Source organism: Schistocerca nitens, chromosome 10 (assembly GCF_023898315.1).
Source record: "Schistocerca nitens isolate TAMUIC-IGC-003100 chromosome 10, iqSchNite1.1, whole genome shotgun sequence".
In the NCBI taxonomy this organism is placed as follows: Eukaryota; Metazoa; Arthropoda; class Insecta; order Orthoptera; family Acrididae; genus Schistocerca; species Schistocerca nitens.
In genome coordinates, this window is record NC_064623.1 from 10708995 (window position 1) to 10729915 (window position 20921).

General features: G+C 44.6%; 1 protein-coding gene across 1 annotated transcript in view; it reads left to right on the forward strand.

The window, feature by feature from the left end:
• LOC126209796 (transmembrane protein 151B-like) overlaps nt 1-20921 on the forward strand; it is a 225237-nt gene that overhangs the window by 200049 nt on the left and 4267 nt on the right. The window contains exon 4 of the mRNA XM_049938934.1: nt 3478-3704. Within this exon, the coding sequence (XP_049794891.1) occupies nt 3478-3704 (227 nt within the window). The remainder of the gene's footprint in view (nt 1-3477; nt 3705-20921) is intronic.

Sequence of the window (20921 nt, forward strand, 5' to 3'; positions counted from 1 at the left end):
CCATTCAGGAGGTCGTTGACAGCATCGATGTTCCGACACTTCAGCGTGTCATCCAGAATTTCGCTATTCGCCTTCGCCACATCGTCGCCAATAATGGCAGGCATATCGAAAACGTCGTAATCTAAATCCGAATATACGAATAAAGTGTGAGGACGCAGTAGTTCGTAAATTAATTTAAATTCTTTTTCATACAGTTGAATATGGCCACCATGTAAGTACATCTGCATCCCACTTGTTTGGGCATTGATTGTTCTTGACTATTTTCTTGAAATTCAGCGTGCTCTTCACCACCACTACATTATGATACGAGTGTGTATCTGCTGCTGGTACGCCTTACAATACAGTATCTGATTTCGGAATCTCTGCGTCACCATGATGTAGTAATATACGGTAAATCATCGAGTAGAACAGAAGTGATATCTGGCATTCCGCAAGGCAGTATCACAGGCCCTCTGCTGTTCCTGATTTACATAAACGATCTGGGTGATAATCTGAGCAGCCCCCTTCGATTGTTGGCAGATGACACTGTAATTTACGGTCTAGTAAAATCATCAGACGATTAATTCCACTTACAAAATGATCTAGAGAGAATTTCTGTATGGAGCGAAAAGTGGCAATTGGCACTAAACAAAGAAAAGAGGGAGGTCATCCACATGGATACTAAAAGAAATCCGATAAATTTTGGGTATACGATAAATCGCTAAAATCTAAGGGCTGTCAGTGCCATTAAATACCTAAGAATTATAATTACGAGCAACTTAAATTGAAAGACCAAATAGATAATATTGCGAGGAAGGCAAAACAAAGACTGCGCTTTGTTGGCAGAACACTTGGAATTTGCGACAAACCCACTAAAGAAACAGCCTACATTACACTTGTCCGTCCTCTGCTGGAATATTGCTGCGCGGTATGGGATCCTTACTAGATAGGATTGACGGAGGACATCGAAAAAATGCAAAGAAGGGCAGCTCGTTTCGTGTTGTCACGCAATAGGGGTGAGAGTGTCACTGATATGATACACGAGTTGGGATGGCAGTCACTGAAACAAAGACGGTTTTCTTTGTGGCGAGATCTGTTTACCAAATTTCAATCACTAACTTTCTCTTTCGAATGCGAAAATATTTTGTTGACACCCACCTACGTAGGGAGAAATGATCATCATAATAAGAGAAACCGGAGCTCGAACGGAAAGATTTAGGTGTTCCTTTATCCCAAGCGCCATTCGAGAGTGGAATGGTAGAGAAGTAGTATGAAAATGGTTCGACGTACGCTCTGCCAGGCACTTAAGTGTGAATTGCAGAGTAACCATGCAGATGTAGATGTAGAATGTAACTGAAATCTTCCCCCATCTGCTGGCCTTTTCTAAGTGTACCTCCTCCTCCTGTGATCCTTGAGTAGGACATTCGCTATTACTAGCTGATGTTTGTTGTAGAACTCAAGTAGCCTTTCACCTGTCTTATAATCCTTCTAGCAATCCCTATTCACCCTAAACCTTTCTGCTACTCGTTCTCGTATAGCTCCATTCCAATCCCCCATGACTATTAGATTTTCATCTCCCTTTATGTATTGAATAACGTGTTCAGTATCCTCATATAATTTCTCTCTTCATCCACTCCTTGCGTCGTCGGCAAGTACACCAGATGTAACGTGGTCAGAGATGATTTGCTGCCGATGCTGATGAGAACAACCCTGTCTGAACTGTTCATAGTAACTCACTTTCCGCCCTACCTTCCTATTCGTAACGGAGGCAGAATTCCTCATCCAATTTTCTTTGCAAGCGCGGAAATAAGAATTGCAACATCACGAGATGAATCCTACTCCCGTTATACCATTTTCTGCTGCTGTTGACATTAGGATATATTCATCTGACTGGAAATCCTAGTCTTCTTTCATTTCCGTCTGCCTCTCCTGAAATCTAGTAATCATTTACGCATTACACAGAGGTGTCCGTTCACTTCTGATCAGACGATGGGCGTCCACAGTGCGAACCCGTGAACTCGTGTTTCCGGCGACCCTGCCACGGGGACCTCTGCAGCCACGCCTTATCTCGCTGCATCGAGTGCCCCCCCCATACTTCACCCCCACCCACCCACCTCCCCCTTGTCGTGACGTCACGTAGCGCTGATGGCGTGGATCCCGCCTTATCTCGGATCTCGTGAACTCGACCGCGTCTGTGTGGCTGGCCGAGCTCTCCAGGTGCGACTGCCGCCCAGCTCTACACTCCGGGGCACGCCCGCAGAAGAACACCTCCAGGACTCCCGCGGTCCTGATCTCGAGCTCATACGGAAGCTCTGCACCATGCGATGTACTCTGAACCATCTACATCTACATGATTACTCTGCAATTCACATTTAAGTGCTTGGCAGAGGGTTCATCGAACCACAATCGTACTGACTCTCTACCATTCCACTCCCGAACAGCGCGCGGGAAAAACGAACACCTAAACCTTTCTGTTCGAGCTCTGATTTCTCTTATTTTAGTTTGATGATCATTCCTACCTATGTAGGTTGGGCTCAACAAAATATTTTCGCATTCGGAAGAGAAAGTTGGTGACTGAAATTTCGTAAATAGAACTCGCCGCGACGAAAAACGTCTTTGCTTCCATCCCGACTCGCGTATCATATCTGCCACACTCTCTCCCCTATTACGTGATAATACAAAACGAGCTGCCCTTTTTAGCACCCTTTCGATGTCCTCCGTCAATCCCACCTGATGAGGATCCCACACCGCGCAGCAATATTCTAACACAGGACGAACGAGTGTAGTGTAAGCTGTCTCTTTAGTGGAGAGATTAGGGCTCGTACAGAGGCATATAGGCAGTCATTTTTCTCTCGTTCTGTTTGGGAGTGGAACAGGGAGAGAAGATATTAGTTGTGGTACGAGGTACCCTCCGCCACGCACCGTATGTTGGATTGCGGATGTATGTAGATGTAGACTGTTGGGCGGGGATGCAATGTGAATTCCAAGGAATGGACTATCCTTTGGTGGTGAAATATTTTCAACGGTTCACGACGTTTCTCACCTAGGGCTCAATACCCACATTCAAATCTGATCCCTTGTGTGAGCAGTGACAGACTATTGGGGGGTCGTGGTTTAGGTTCACCCTCCACCATACCAAGAGTGCCCAAGGGCAGCCCTACTGCAGCTGGTGTTCACTACACCCTAAGGTAGGGGGAAACTCCGCAACACCTGACACCCAGTGCACAAAACTGTAGCGTAGTGTCGAATGAGTGGGCCTCCCTCAGGTTGTAAAACTTCAATTGGTTCTGGGAACAGCTCACATAAGCCCTCTGGTCCAACTGGGGGCACCGTATTGTCTACACTGGTAGCACTGCTTTCCAGATGAGCGTGGGATCAGCTGACAGTAAGAGTGGTAGTGCACGGTCTCGATCTGCCTGACAGTCTGTGGCTTTGCTGGTGACGAGGGTGAGCTGCAGCAGGTTGTGACGGAGCGGACGCCGGCGCCGTGTGCCGCAGGTGATCATCAACTTCTCGCTGTACCCCATCACGCGCACGCGCCAGATGTCGCCGTGCGAGGACGGCTACCTGTACGTGCCGGTGGCCTTCCTGGCGCTGCTCTACCTGGTCTACCTGGTCGAGTGCTGGCACTGCACGGCGCGCCTCGACCTGCAGGGCCCGCGCGCCGAGGCGGCGCAGGTGCTCGAGAGGGTGCGGCTCATGAAGGAGGCCCAGCCCGTCGTCTGGTGAGTCACCACACGCTCACGTCTCTCACACGCCTGTACACACCGACACAACAGACACAAACTACCCAGTTCGTAGACAGGATGCAAGTCGAGGATAAGCCTGTATCACTCGCTGAGCATAAAAGTTTAACGTTTTTGGTACTACAGTACAACCCAAGTTGTTGTTGTTGTTGTTGTTGTTGTGGTGGTGGTCTTCAGTCCCGAGACTGGTTTGATGCAGCTCTCCATGCTACTCTATCCTGTGCAAGCTTCTTCATCTCCCAGTACCTACTGCAACCTACATCCTTCTGAATCTGTTTAGTGTATTCCATCTCTTGGTCTCCCTCTACGATTTTTACCCTCCACGCTGCCCTCCAATACTAAATTAGTCATCCATTGATGCCTCAGAACATGTCCTACCAACCGATCCCTTCTTCTAGTCAAGTTGTGCGACAAACTCCTCCCCAATTCTATTCAATACCTCCTCATTAGTTATGTGATCTACCCATCTAATCTTCAGCATTCTTCTGTAGCACCACATTTCGCAAGCATCTATTCTCTTCTTGTCCAAACTATTTATCGTCCACGTTTCACTTCCATACGTGGCTACGCTCCATACCAATACTTTCAGAAAGAGCTTCCTGACACTCAAATCTATACTGGATGTTAACAAATTTCTCTTCTTCAGAAACGCTTTCCTTGCCATTGCCAGTCTACATTTTATATCCTCTCTAGTTCGACCATCATCAGTTATTTTGCTCCCCAAATAGCAAAACTCCTTTACTACTTTAAGTGTCTCAGTTCCTAATCTAATTCCCTCAGCATCACCCGACTTAATTCGACTACATTCCATTATCCTCGTTTTTCTTTTGTTGATGTTCATCTTACATCCTCCTTTCAAGACACTGTCCATTCCGTTCAACTGCTCTTCCAAGTCCTTTGCTGTCTCTGACAGAACTGCAATGTCATCGGCAAACCTCAAAGTTTTTATTTCTTCTCCATGGATTTTAATACGTACTCCGAATCTTTCTTTTGTTTCCTTTACTGCTTGTTCAATATATAGATTGAATAACATCGGGGATAGGCTACAACCCTGTCTCACTCCCCTCCCAACCACGGCTTCCTTTTCATGCCCATCGACTATTACAACTGCCATCTGGTTTCTGTACAAACTGTAAATAGCCTTTCGCTCACTGTATTTTACCCCTGCCACCTTTAGAATTTGAAAGAGAGTATTCCAGTCAACATTCTCAAAAGCTTTCTCTAAGTCTACGAATGTTAGAAACGTAGGTTTGCCTTTCCTTAATCTATTTTCTAAGTTAAGTCGTAGGGTCAGTATTGCCTCTACGGAATCTAAACTGATCTTCCCCGAGATCGGCTTCTACCAGTTTTTCCATTCACCTGTTAATCGAACTAAAGAGGGAAAGTCATATGGATTAAAACTTTTTCTCTGTTAAGCCATCTGAGCTGTGGCGCTCGTTACTGGCGCGCCAGTCTCTTGGATGTCCATTATCGATCCTCTGATGTTTCTTATCTCTGCTTGTCTTGTTGTTTTTTTGCGCATTCGCGGGGCGAGTGGTAGTTGACGTTTGCTCGGGCGACCTGCTGAGACGCCGCGAGGTACGAGGTGGGAAGCAACCACGTATATGTGGAGTCGGTTCTACGCGGTCTGCCGGTACAGGATGGAGGATATGTGTTGGCTGTCTGTCTGTCTGCTCTCCTGATTTTGCTCGCCGCGCCTTGCGACCGCCTAGCTTGGGTTGCTGCCTTGTGTATCCCACACGAGCCATACCGGACGTCCGGCAGAAGTTAAGCAGCCTTGTGTTTCTTTTGAAGGAAAGGAGCAAATACGTAAGACTTTCTGTAACCAATTTTGGTGGCCTCTTAAGTATGGCCTTAGTATTTACACTGCCTTTGGGGAGAGCTAATTGTTTTGAATTTAAATACTTGGGGTTCCCTGTCCTCTATAATATTTTGGGGGTTTTATTTGAATGTTCTCTTTGGGTTTCCTTTCTTGTGCTTGGTTAAATGTATACTTGTATAGCGGGATCTGACTCCAGGTTTAATGTCGGAGAAGGTGTTTGATGTTACTGCCGCTTCCGGCATTCGTCTTTTCAATTAAGTGTTGTCAGCCCTTCGAGGAACCTGGTGCCACTCCTCGTAAATTAATGCTGGTTTATGTGTACTTAATTTTGAATTGGCCATTTCAATTTATATTTTGGAGCGCAGTATAGCACTAAGGCAACCTCATTGTATACCACCTTGTGCCCCGGTCTAGTACCTTAATATTCAGTTGCACTACCGGTTTTACTGATGTGCTCCCTTCAAAATCTTGTCTTGTACAAGTTTGCGCCATGTGTGTCTGGGAACACAGAGGTGAGCCTTAGTGTGACTCCAGTGCTACTCAGTCAATCAGTCAATGGAATCTTCATTTTCGCTTGGCTTCCACTGAAGAGTTTGAGTGGAGCGTAGTGTGTTTGATTTGTTATTCATTTAATCACTGTAAGTTTGTTTATTTAATGGGGAGAAAGACATTTAAAGACTGTTGGTATTAACTCCCCTAGTTGTTGGGTGTTGCTAATTCGTTCCAAATGGCCTACTACTTATTCAGTGGCAAGGCTGTTGATTAGTTGGTTACTGTGAGTACAAATTCACGCTATTTATTGTTGCCGAAATTCTTAAAGTGTCTGTGTCGTGATTCAGTCACTAGTTACGTGTTTGAGCTAAATTGACATAAACCTTACATCGCCTCCTTAAAATTTGTTGCGAGCAGAAACCCTTAAGAGAACTAAGTTTGTCACTGCTTATGTTAACCTTTACTGGGAGCAATATTTCGTGTAGTTAAATTTTGTCTTAAAATGTGTATTTCTCTGATGTGATAAACGAGTGATAAAAGAAAAAGGCAAAGGGGCCTGGTCCTTCCTATTGTGTCCGGTTTGTAACACGTATCACCATGATCTAATAAGGAATACATTACTTTGTTATCTACAATGAAGCACCAAAGAAACAGGTATAGGCATGCGTATACAAATACAGAGATATGTAAACAGGCAGAATACGGCACTGCGGTCGGCAACGCCTATATAAGACAACTGTCTGGCGCAGTTGTTAGATCAGTTACTACTGCTACAATGGCAGGTTATCAAGATTTAAGTGAGTTTGAATGTGGCGTCATAGTCGGCGCACGAGCGGTGGGACACAGCATCTCCAAGGTTGCGATGAAGTGGGTATTTTGTCATACGACCATTCCACGAGTGTACCGTGAATATCATGAATACGGTAAAACGTCAAATCTCCGACATCACTGCGGCCGGGAGAAGATCCTGCATGAACGGGACCAACGACGACTGAAGAGAAGCGTTCAACGAGACAGAAGGGCAACCTTTCCGAAAGTTACTGCGGATTTGACTGCGGGGCCATCAACAAATGCCAGAGTGAGAAACATTTAACGAAACACCATCGATATGGGCTTCCGGAGCCGAAGGCCCACTCGTGTACCCTTGATGACTGCACGACACAAAGCTTTACGCCTCGCCTGGATCCGTGAACATTGACATTGGGCTGTTGATGACTGGAAACATGTTGGCTGGTCGGACGAGTCTCGTTTCAAACTGTATCGCGCGGATAGACGTGTACGGTCATGCAGACAAACTTACGAATGCATGGACCCTGAATGCCAGCAGCGGACTGTTTAGGCTGGTGGAGGCTCGGTAATGGCGTGGGGCGTGTGCAGTTGGAGTGATATGGGACCCCTGACACGTCTAGGTTATGAGTCTTACAGCTGACACGTACGTAAGCATCCTGTCTGGTCTCCTGCATCTGTTCATGTCCATTGTACATTCTGACGGACTTGGGCAATTCCGGCAGTACAATGCGACATCCCACACGTCCAGAATTGTTACAGAGTGGCTCCAGGAGCACTCTTCGGAGTTTAAACACTTCCGCTGCCCACCAAACTCCCCAGAAATGAACATAATTGAGCAAATTTGCGATGCCTTGTCACGTACTGTTCAGAGGAGATATTCACCCCTTCGTACTCTTACGGAATTATGGACAACCCTGCAGGATTCATGGTGTCAGTTTCCTCCAGTAGTACTTCAGACATTGGTCGAGTCCATGCCACGTCGTGTTTCGGCACTTCTCCGTGTTCTTGTTCGCCCTTCACGATATTAGGCAGTTGTACCAGTTTCTTTGGCTCTGCAGTGTAATTACGGTACGTAGTTTTCAAAGGTTTTGGGGTAAAAAAAACCGTTTCTACGGTTTAATTGTTCGTGATTTCTTGCGAATCGTTCGGGACCAACCATTCATCCACCTTGCACGTATCGAAGTCTTCACATCCAAGAATTCTTTTTTATCATTTCTGTCAAGTTTTCAATATTTTCAAGTCCTCTCCTTCACGAGCATCATACAGTTTTCTTATCAGCTTTGAAGACTTTCTTCCTTCCCATTATACAAGGCTTGGGCAAACCAGTAAATTACGTATTTACATTTACTGTGCCTTCAGCTGTTTACTCGTTCATGTTTTTGTTATGTATGTCACTATCTTGCGGGATGCTTCTCAAAACTAGCCTACGGCCCCGGTATTTAAATATCAGTATTACGCTACGATCCAATGGCGAAGTTAGGCTAGCAGCGTTCGGGGATGTGGGGGGGGGGGGGGGGAGGAGTAGCCACACACAAGAAATCAATACTTTTTACTTCTTATGGATGCGTATGTACAGTGTCGGTAAGTTCTATTGTTTATGGACACCTTTTTTAGTCAAAAACCCTACAGTTTCAGTACAACTGTTCCCTAAAACATTTAGCAAAAATTTCATCAGACATCCAACAGTTTTTTGGGCTTTATAACACCCTTGTAGTGAATTTTGGGAACATCCTTCAGTGCTCGATGCGATACTTTTCAGTTTCCTGATACATGGTGGGGTATTCTACGTGTGACAGAAGCATTTGATTCCAAAAGAACAGATCTCTGTACTTTCTCTGCTTATCAGCAGGAAATTTGGAAATCTGTGGTAAAGTATTATGGACGAAACTGCTGAGATCATTGTTCCCTAAGCTTACACAATACTTAATCTAACTTAAACTAACTTGCGCTAAGGAAAATACACACACTCGAACCTCCGACGGGGGCAGCCTCGCGGACCGTGACAAGGCGCCCAAGACCGCGCGGCTACCCCGCGCGGCAGATTGTCAGCAGGGTACTGTTCAAGTTGCTGGAGACGCTGTAATGGTGTGAAGCGTGTGCAGTAGGAGTGACATGGTTCTCCATATAGGTCTAGATACGACTCTGACAGGTGACACGTACGTAAGCATCGTGTCTGATCACCTGCGACCATTGATGTACATTGTGCATTCTGACGGACTCGGTCAATTTCAGCAGGATAATGCGACACCGCACACATCCATAACTGCTACATAGTGGCTCCAGGAACACTCGTCTGAGTTCAGATACTTCCGCTGGCTGCCAAACTTCCCAGTCACGAACATTATTGCGCATATCTGGGATGCCTTGCAAAAGGCTGTCTAGATGAGACCTCCACCTTCTCGTACTTTCACGGATTTATGGACAGCCCTGCAGGATTTATGGAGTCAGTTCCCTCCAGCACTACTTCAGACATTAGTCGACGCTGTGCCACGTCGTGTGGCGGCACTTCTGCTTGCTCGCGTGGACGCTACACGATGTTAGGCAAGTGTACCAGTTTGTTTGGCTCTTTAGTGTACTTCAAAGAGGTAGTTGTAACGTATGAGAGAATGTAGAAAGGGCAATCACGAATCGCTGACACATTCTTGGTGTGCCTAATTTACTATACTATTCGACACAAAACAAACGCTAATTTAGCTGCTGGTATGCTGTTCATATGAGGTCACTCTTTGCCCGTGTACTATATATTACACACACTGTTCACACTGCAGTCTTTCTGCAGCGTTTCCAAATCGCAGATTTAGCAGTTCCCTGTTTCATTTTACTTTAAATTTCTCGTTAGCACTTTTAGCCTCTGGCATTACGAGTGGCAACGATAAAGCTGCCTTCTGCCGCATCCAATTCCAGCCCCCGGTGTGGCGAGGGAATCGGGCAGCCGGTGGAGTGACGTTATCCGATGCGGCACCTGACGCCACAAGAATTGATCTGCCACATCGAAATTCGACGCAGCCGTCATTTCTGGGAGCGGCCGTCGGTTTTGTTCTGCGGTCACCGCCAAAAATGAAACCCTGTCACGGTCGCCAGACATGGAACTTTCTTGCGGCAATCGCTTGCTCTGCAGCAGGGACGTGCTTCCCACGTGTCGGCCGGCGCAGGTCGCGGTGAGACACGGCCGGCCCTCGTTTTGTGAACGTGACAGCCCCATCTTGTAAAGTACGATTCTGATGGACGAGGTTACCTTAAAACACGATTTTCGTCATAGCTTTCGAAGGTGATCAATTTTTTAAGGCAGTACGATGCCATTCTCATATAAATTGGAAAACAGTTTTGAAGATTATATGATTTGCGAGCGGTGTAGCATATGAAACATTTAACATGATTTAACAGAACCGTCGGTAGCTGGCTGTGTAGTGTCTAGGACCGGTAATCGTAAAGTAGCTGGTACTAGTACTAAAATTTGTTTTCCTTTCATTTAAATTCCACATTAACAAATACAAATGTTACTCAACTAATATTTAGTCATCATTTTTATAAGTGTAATATCTTGTTATTTATAACAGACCTGCTAATTATCAGAGAATTAATGATAATTCGATGTAGGTATACAAAACACCTTATGGTTAAATGAATGAAAGTATTACATACAAGGTGATTGTAATTAAAGTTAGACTTTCAAAGCATTGGAGACATAACACCACTGGACAGGATGACGTCAAATTGCAACGGAATACTATCAGAGAAGGGAGGAAAACGTACGATAGAACAAGAAAAATAGTGTGAAAATTGATCAATAGATGGCGTTGTATGTGTCACACTACGTAAATGGAGACACCTGTCATGCGCACGACCCATTGAAGCTGGTATAAACACGCCGGGTACACGGCGTTTCCTCCTTTCGTGTCTGCGACTTTCGCCATGACTGTCTCAATGCAGGATCGCGCTCTGCTTGTAAAGCTGTATTTCAAGAATGATGACTGTGCACACGTCGCTCTGCAGAAGTTCCGGACACTTAAGGGTTTCAAAAAAGACGCTGTTCCGATTACTGGCGTGGGTCTGCAGAAAATGATTCGGAAATTCGAAAAGACGGGTTCTTTTGGTTCAAAAATGGTTCAAATGGCTCTGAGCACTATGGGACTTAACATCTATCTATGGTCATCAGTCCCCTAGAACTTAGAACTACTTAAACCTAACTAACCTAAGGACATCACACAACACCCAGTCATCACGAGGAAGAGAAAGGTTCGTGATATCCTACGAAACATCCTTCTTTACTATCCGCATGTGCACGAGCTGCTTCTTGTTGAGCTGCCAGTAAGATAGACCTTTGCTTTAGAATTTCTTGCTCGCACGCAAGTGGACTATGATTGGCCGTTGAAGATTTTGTGGACAGACGAAGCCCACGTCCGTCTGACGAGATATGTCAATACACATTATTGTCGAATATGGGCAACGGAAAATCCACACGCAAATCAACCAGTACCACTTCATCCTGGAAAGGCCAGTGTGTGGTGCGCGTTTACGGCATCATTTATCACAGGGCCATATTTTTCCGAATAGACAGGTGCTTCCGGTCCTTTCTTCAAACCCTTCAGTGTCCGGACCTTCTGCAGAGCGACGTGTGCTTCCGTCACTGGTAAACGCTACGAGTGTCTTTTGCGCAACCACGTCATTTCAGATCTCCATCAGCGTGGATGGGGTCATTTTTATACAAGATGTCGCACCTCCACACATTGCAAATCCAGTTAAGCAGCTGCTGAAGCGCCATTTCTCTACAGCCTGGCCGTCCCGACAACCTGGTCTCAATCCGTGTGACTTCGGGCTGTGAGGCTATCTGAAAGATGATGTGTTCAGTGTTCCGATTACAAACTTAGCTGCATTGAAGGCACGCATTGCGCAACATATCCTGAACGTCAGCCCGGAAACACTTCGGTCAGTTGTGGAACGTGCTGTTCCTCGATTTCGACTTGTTGCAGAAAACGGTGGTTTCCATATTGAACATGTTCTCCGCCAGTCACACGGAAATTAATAATCCGATTTGATTTTGACTGATGTTTTTTTATGCGGTTTTTTGCCCCAGTAGAATTAAAAACCGATGTGATTGATGCATTTTGCGGTTTTTGGCCTCAGGACAATTAAAAACCGATTTTTCCCATCCGATGTGGTATGACCTTGCCGTGGTGGATGGGCTTAAGTAAGTAACAGTATCACACCTGTACACTCATGCACACTCAGTAGTACAGTCTGTTTAGCGTCAAACGTGCATCTTAGGCATTGTATGATTATTTGTCACTTGTAGTCGACCACTATTAAATTATGATGCTTACAGAACCATCTATATCTACATTCCGTTGCAATCTGACGTCATTCTGACCAGTGGTGTTATTTCTACAGCGGTTTGAAAGTTTAACTTTAATTATAATCACCCAGTACATGGACAATACCGTTAAGTTTCCAGAAATAGATAAGTATTTTATTTTCTACTACTGTCTTTGCTCGGCATGCTTTTTAATGCCTTTTTTTCGAAGTAGGTAGACATGTAAAAAGCAGACAGCATTATATGTACAAAATGAAATTATGATTTTTTGTGCACGAAGGGAGCTAGCTTTTTCCCTATGCTTCACTCGTGTTCGCTGATGTTACACGTACATATAAACTCTAAGAAAAAAATTATTACAGTTCCAGAAACAGTGAGCAAGTCAACAACGCGTTGGTCCACGTCTGGCGCGTCATCGCGGCTGTCACCAGTAAGTCTAGCGACCGCGAAAACTGTGGATTTGATACCCGGTGTCAGCGTTTATCGAATATTTTTACGTGTCACTTTTTCTCATAGCGGCCCTCACCTCTAGAGGTGGCTGCGGCATATTATCCGCACAATATCTTTATACAAACAGTGAGTCATGTACGCGCAAACAGTTGTAGACGTTCCTGAATTAAGCTTGTACGTTACTCCATTTTCGTCACCATCCCTGTTGGGGAATGATGTTTTGAGTCTTCAGACCTCTGACTGGTTTGATGCTGCCCAGCACGAATTCTTCTTCTGCGCCAACCTTTGAATCTCTGAGTAGCAACTGTAACCTACGCCCTCTGTTATTTGCTGGTTTCATTCCAATGTTTGTCTTCCTCTTCAGTTTTTATCCTCACAGCTCTCTCTGCTACCACGAAAGTTACTTCCTGACCTCTTAACAGATGTCTACATAGAAACTCCTCATTTCTTATCAGTCCATCTAATCTTCAATATTCTTCTGTAGTAACACATCTCAAATGTTGAAATTCTCTTCTTTTCCTGTTTTCCCACAGTCCATGTTTGACGCTGTGCTCCAAACGTACATCCACACAAATTTCTTCCGCAAATTAAGAGGTATGCTTTGTACGAGTAGGCTTCCTTGGCCAGGAATGTTCTTTCTACCAGCGCTGGTTTGCGTTTCATGTCCTCCTTGCACCGTCCATCATGGGCTACTTTGCTACGTAGGTAGCGGAATTCCTTAACTTCGTTTACTTCGTGATCCTCAGTTCTAATGTTAAGTTTCTTCTTCTTCTAATTTCTGTTATTCCTCATTACTTTAGTCTTTCTTCGATTTACTCCGGATCCATGCTCTCTGCTCATTAGACTGTTAATTCCATTCAACCGATCTTTTGCCGGCCGTGGTGGCCGAGCGGTTCTAGGCGCTACAGTCTGGAACCTAGCGACCGCTACGGTCGCAGGTTCGAATCCTGCCTCGGGGCCGGCCGGTGTGGCCTAGCGGTTCTAGGCGCTTCAGTCTGGAACCGAGCGACCGCTACGGTCGCAGGTTAGAATCCTGCCTCGGGCATGGATGTGTGTGATGTCCTTAGGTTAGTTAGGTTTAAGTAGTTATAAGTTCTAGGGGACTGATGACCTCAGATGTTAAGTCCCATAGTGTTCAGAGCCATTTGAACCACTTTTTTTTCAAACGATCTTTTATTTCTCCTTCACCTTCACTCAGGATACCAAAGTGGTCGGCTAATCTTATCACTGATATCCTTTCACCCTGAATTTTAATCCCACTCTTGAATCTTTCTCGTATTTCCGCCATTGCTTCTTCGGTGTACAGATTGAACAGTAGGGGCGAAAGACTACAACCGTATCCTACAGCCTTTTTAATCCGACCACTTCATTCTTGATCTTCCACTGAAAGTTCCCTTTTGGGTATCTTGCATCATTTTACACTGTCGAACGCTTTTTCTAGGTGGGCAAGTCCTATTAAAGTGTCTTTATTTTCAACTGCGACGACAAACTGCTTCTAGGTGCCTGTACCTTTCCTAAAACCAAGCTGATCGTTATCTAACAATGCTCACTTTTCGTTTCCAGTCAGTGATATAGGAACGCATAGAAGACGATGAAACAAAATTCCTTTTTGTATATGTTTTATATGACGTCTTACATTTTTTCTTCAAATTTTTACTTGTTATGAATACTGGCTTCTTGAGGCATTTAGTAATTAAAAATGTTATTTTTATTCAATTATTATTCAATTTTTGTTATCTAGAATTTCGGTATGTTAATAAATGTGTAATGTAAATAAAAGTAAGAAACAAGTTTGTTTGTGTGGCCATCCTCCGCAGCAACCATGTAAATACTTGTTTTGCAAATGAAACTGTCTTTTCCTGCTGCTACTTATTTTATTTTATACGCGTTTCGCCTTCTACTATTTTAAGCCATTATCAGTGGGATCTATAATGATAACAGTTATGTTAGTTATAGATTATGAAACAGTTCACTTAGCGATTATTTGTAAAAAAATGTAATTACTTACGATTTGCTGATCTGCGTTTCCTCACATCTGGTCTGGAGCTCGCACTACCACTTTTATCACAATTCTATATTCACCTCTTCGTGTTTTTGTCATCCACACACTGTTCAGCATGTTTCTCACTCTTTTTTGTGGTGGACTATCGTTCTTCTGTCACTCGATACAACTATTTCGCCGTACACTTCTTTTCACAGCGTAAATATTGCGACTCCATTATGTGTTTCATCGTCTCTGGTATGTTTACCTATGTGTCGCCAACCTAACGAAGTATATGTTAGTTACTAACTTCTGTTTATGCTGTTGATACCGTGTGTGTGCGCGTATGAGTGAGAGAGAGAGAGAGAGAGAAAGGGAGGGGGATACAGCAGATTTCTTTTTTTTTTTTTTTTTTTTGGGTGGGGGTGGGGTCCGTGTACTAGCTGTTAGCGAGTGGCTGAAACTTTGGTGACAGCTGTTTTGACTTTTCGTTTCAGTATTTTGGGGATGGGTCATGGATGAGTGAGTGTAAAGATGTTAGGTTCTATTATTATTACACTGAACACTATTTTCATTTTTATCCTTTTTGTGAACATTATTCTATTATTTTATCTACTAGTGTAAATAATTAATTGATTGGCATTTGGCACTTGGATTGCCAAGTGCAACTCGGGCGTAAAATCGTCAGAAATTATAAAAATAATGGTCAATACGTTTCAATGATTTTGACAACGTTTGAGGAGAGCAACAAGAAATAATTAATCCCGAAATGTCGTCAAGCGACTTTAGCACACACAACATTTTCGCACAAGGCAAGTGCTACATAAGCCACGCTGCGTGAAATATATAAAGAAAAGAAGATCTACCTACCTCTGAAAAGTAAGAGAAATTTCGTAGAATGGGAATCTCACGAGGTTAAATGGTCGTAATATTAGAACATATTGATAGAAAACCGATTCTGTACCGTGCTTCGAAAATGAAACACTTTAACAAAGCACTGAACGTAACATCTGAATATGGAAAACGCGCCCTAAAGTTCCGAAAGTACCGTGAAAATCACCACGCAAGCCTCGTAATACGAGAAAGAAAATGAGCACCCGTTACTAGCTCTGTGTCTACGAGTGAACAGTCGACTTTGATCACTTTGACTCTATTCTTACACAAGGATCAAGCATCCTATCACATCCGCGCCTCTCGAGTAATAGCCGCCTAACAGGGCTTGCTTTGCTCCTACCAGGCACGTGCTGCGATCGACTCTCATTGGCGTGACTCGGCCGCTCAAAGAGCATCTTACAGTCCTCCTACTGAGCGTGTTCGAAGAACTGTATGCAAAGATCGATGGCTAGATACAAGAGCATGACTTAACCGTTTGCTACAGATTTAACATCACGCGAAAACAGTTCTGTACTGAAAGTTGTGAAAGTACCTGGGAACAGTGGCACTGTGTTCTCAGAGGGGGAGTGTGTTTGGAGCGCGTGTCTCCACCGTACCCCGTGTCGCCGGCTGCTGCGATTCGCTGCGGAGGCCGGCGCGCGGTAAGTAAGGGTGTTCCGGTTGAGCGCCGCCCTTCCGCCCCCGGGGCCCTCACAAAGGACCGGGGCAGCCGCCTCAGCGCCCTCGCAGGCCACGCGTGAACGCCCGGGCGGCTAAAAGCGGACGCGGGCGCCGTGTAGCGCTGGCGACCCTGCCAGGAGACCAGAGGGCAGCGCGCCTCCGTCTCGACTCCCTCGTTCCTTGATGACAGCGAGTTGAGGGCAGATTAAATCTTCTGGAGGGGCGTTTGGACTTCCGGGTTCTACAATGTGAAATGGTGCAAGATATTCCAAATTCTGCAGGGAAAGATGCGTGATGCACAAGATATACAAGAAGTGAGAGGGAACAACGAGATTAGGAAGGGTGTATGACAGGGTTGCAGCTTTTCACTCCTAATGCTCAATCTATAGGGGAAACTGAGGCAGAACGGACTACCGGCATAGAATGGTCTCGATCTTTTAATTTCGCCTAGTGTCGCTGTCGTCTGCAAAGACTGTCATTAACAAACCATCGTCTGCAAAGACTGTCATTAACAAACCATCATCTGCAAAGACTGTCATTAAAAACCATGTGCGTTTTGCTTCAGTAAGGTTGCAACGGCTGCTACAAGCGAGTTGTGTAGTGTGGCTGTAAAAGCGAGCGAATTCGCTGTTCTGTTATAGCTTTCTGGACCGTTTCAAACTAAAATAAAAGTGTCATAGTTTTTTCTTAACAATCAACGTTTAGTCCAACTAAATCAGAATTTTATTAGCTATCATTAGATACGGTGCAGTTAGGAAGAAAGTGTTCACTGTGATCGCTGAATATTTTCTCAACAGAAATGCTTTTGGGGGAGAATGGTATACTGGCATAGTCCATTCCACCCCGGTCATCTTTTATTCCGCATATGACGAATTCTACCGCATGGACTGCCTCTCTGTTTTGCAGATGATACGTCATTATGCAAGGAAAACGGAGAGAAAACACTGGTCTACGAAAAACATGAAATAAATTGTTGAATCAGTAATTAACAAAACGATGGCCCACGAAAAATCGCAGAAACAATTTGTCGGAACTTTGACTACAACCAGTCATAAAAATGGAAAGGGGTAATTCCTTTACAGCAACTGACAAAACCTGCGGAAAAATCAGTGCGTTTTCAATAAGGAGCACGAGTTGAAACAATAAAAATGGCTCGAGAAATTGGGCCCTTGAATTTCTGGATCGCCATCCTGCCTTCAGTTTCAGGAAGCGTTAGGCTCGTAACTTGCGTACTGTCAGATATTGACGATAATGAAGCCCAGCTTACTTGTATGATGTATCATCGGGGAAAAAAATCATTGTCCATTCCGCCCCCTGCAAGGCGCAGAACTGACTTAGAGACACTTATTCAGTTTATTGGGATACCAAAAGAAATAACGAGCGAAATATGTTATTTTATGTTACCTTCATTTACAAATGTTACAAAAATGTCTGAATAAACGGTTTCAAATTTTTCTAAAATTTTTTATCATTGAGACCTCCAAAAATTGCTCCCAACGTTAGGCTGGCCGCTCCAACATGGTCTCCCAAACATCGAAGAAGCAGTGACTGAAATAAATGAAAAGTTTAAGAGTGGGATTAAATTCACGGTGAAAGGATGTCATTGATAAAATTCACTTATGACATTTCCATCATAAGTGAAGGTGAAGGAGAACTACAGGATATGTTCAGTGGAACGAATACTCTAAGGAGTGCAGAACATAGATTGAGAGAAAATAACGAGGAGCGGCAGAATTGAATTTGGGGACGAATTCAATATAAAAATTATTGAGGACGAAGTTAAAGAATGGTCCTATCTTGGAAGCCAATTAACACACCATGGATGAAGCAAGGGCGACATAAAAAGGCAGACTAGCTCAGGCAAAGAAGGCATTCATGGCCGAGAGAAATCTGCTAATGTGCAAGACAGGTTTTAATCAGGACAGGAACTTCTGAGAATGTATATTTGGAGCACAGGACTGTGGGAAAGCGAATCTTAGACTGTCGGAAACTCTGAAACGAAGCAACTCTGTGTGTATGAGATGTGGTGCTGTAGGAGGTTGTTGAAAATTAGGTGGACTGAGAACATAAGGAAAATGAAGATTGCGCTTGTAGAAGTAACGGTTAAATTTTGAAGTGCGATTTCGTCAATAAGATGCCTGACAGGAGGGCAACCATAAATCGCTTTCCAAATATTATTCGACAAATCAGTCCTAAAGTCATCTCCAAAGGCGTCTGTTCCTTCATATCTGCTGAACCCCACGACTCTCTGGACCCAAGGACAGTCACATGCCCTTACGAGGTAGGACTGGTGTAAATAATTTAGAAGATTCAAAGAAGAGCGGCCAGTTTGGTCTCGAGAGTTCGTTGAGTCAGCAGGAAACCGTCATGCATATGGTCGTCGCTTACCTTATAGGTCAGCCATAAGAGTTGGATGAGCATCACGTTGTTGTTTCCTGTTAAAATTCTGACAACGTACTTCTCTAGAGGACTCAGGCCAGCTCACAGTTTCATACTATACATATTTCCTAAAGATATTACACTATGCGATCATAAGTATCTGTACACCCTCAAAAACATACGTTTTCCATATTAGATGCGTTGTGATGCCACCTACTGCCAGGTTCTCCACATCAGCGACCTGAGTAGTAATTAGACATCGTGAGAGAGCAGAACGGGGCGCTCCATGGGCGTCACTTGTGTCATACATCTGTACGCGAGATTTTCACACTCCTAAACATCCCTAGGTCCTCTGTTTCTGATATGATAATGAAGTGGAAACATGAAGGGACACGTACAGCACAAAAGCGTACAGGTCGACCTCGTCTGTTGACTGACAGAGACCGCTGACAGTCGAAGAGGGTCGTAACGGGTAATAGGCACACATCTATCCAGACCACCACACAGGAATTATAAATCGCGTCAGGATCCACAGCAAATACTATGGCAGTTAGGCGGAAGATGAGAAAACTTGGATTTGTTGGTCGAGCGGCTGCTCACAAGCTACACATCACGCCAGTAAATGCCAAATGAGCGTAAACATTGGACGATTGAACAGTGGAAAAACGTTGTGTGGTGTGACGAATGACGGTACACAATGTGGCGATCCAATGGCAAGGTGTGGGTATGGCGAATGACCAGTAAAAGTGATCTGCTGGTGTGTGTAGTGCCAACAGTAAAATTCGGAGGCGCTGGTGTTATGGTGGTGTGTTTTTCATGGAGGGGGCTTGCGTCCCCTGTTGTTCGTTTTGCGTGGCACTATCACAGCACAAGCCTACATTGATGGTTTAAGCACCTTGTTGCTCTCCACTGTTGGGGATGGCGACTGCATCTTTCAACACGATCGAGCACCTGTTCATAATGTCCAGTCTGTGGTGGAGTGGTTACACGACAAGACATCCCTCTAATGGGCTGGCCTGCACAGAGTCCTGACCTCAATCCTGTAGAACGCCTTTGGGATGTTTTGGAACGCCGACTTCGTGCCAGGCCTCACCGACCAACATCGATACCTCTCCTCACTGCAGCACTCTGTGAAGAATGGGCTGCCATTCCCCGAGAAAGTTTCCAGCACCTGGCTGAACGTATGCCTGTGAGAGTGGAAGCTGTCATTAAGGCTAAGGGTGGGCCAACACAATATTGAATTCCAGCATTACCGATGGAGGGCGCCAGGAACTTTTAAATCATTTCGAGCCAGGTGTCCGGATATTTTTGATCACTTAGTGGAAGAGGTCAAATTAGACAATGTAGGACGTCTTACCAATGGTCGCAGAGAAGGGACAATTACATACGAAATGCCCACTGCCATATATACACAGTAGAGTTACGCAGAGAGTACACATTGGTGATAGATATAGGTGCAGGTGTACGATTAGATGTACATTTCTAATCCTCTTATAACTGATTTACCCTTGTGCAGATATCAGGACAGTGCTTTCGACAATGCATCCAAAAACACTTCAGCAGTGTTCCTCTCTTGGTAAATGCCTATAATCTCGAGGTGTAGGGCCCAAGAAGACACTGTCGCATGCCTTGCGAATTTGGAACTACTGTTAACGAGCAGAAATCACGACACCCGAGAAAAAAGGCTGCAATTGAGGCCCAAAGTTATACGCAGATCACGCTCACTGCACAGTAAGATGTATGACAGCTGAGAACCGTTGGGGACCGCCTAGGGTGGTGTTTGGTTTCAAGACGAAATCTGATAAGGTGTGAGGATGACAGCGAATGCCTCACAGTATCAGGGGAAATAAGTCGTCAGGAATGGAAGGGACGGTATCCTCCACTTACGAACTGTGTGGGCAGAAGAAAATGTCTGATAAACTGAGATGAAGTAAGAGGTTCAAACCAGCAATTATAGTTTCTGTCATTGGTGCAATTAAGCAAAAATTATATGAGAGAAAATATTGGCTAAAACTGGTGCTGCAGAAGCTACGAAAGTGACCTGCGAGTCACTGTACACTGGCTTTACTACAGCTGACACCCTTCTAACTGTTATTTCAAGCAGATGTGTCGCAGAAATTATGAGAATCTCGCTGTCGTTCAGACTTTCAGTTACTATTTCTGGAGCTTAAACAAAAATGGTACCACATCTGATCTGTGAGGTAGCTCATTGTGCGGCCGTTGTAACTGCTGTTTGGTTAGGTTCGATTTTATCTCTCTGTTGCTGTTGACAATAGCTGTTGATCAACGTGGTGGGAGAAGTTCATGTTAATGAAAGTTAAAGAAAAATACGCCAAAAATTGTCCTAGAGATTACTGGGTAACTAAATCCGCTGTTTAGCTTTCTGTTACCCTATGCCTCTTTAAGTAAGATGCTGAT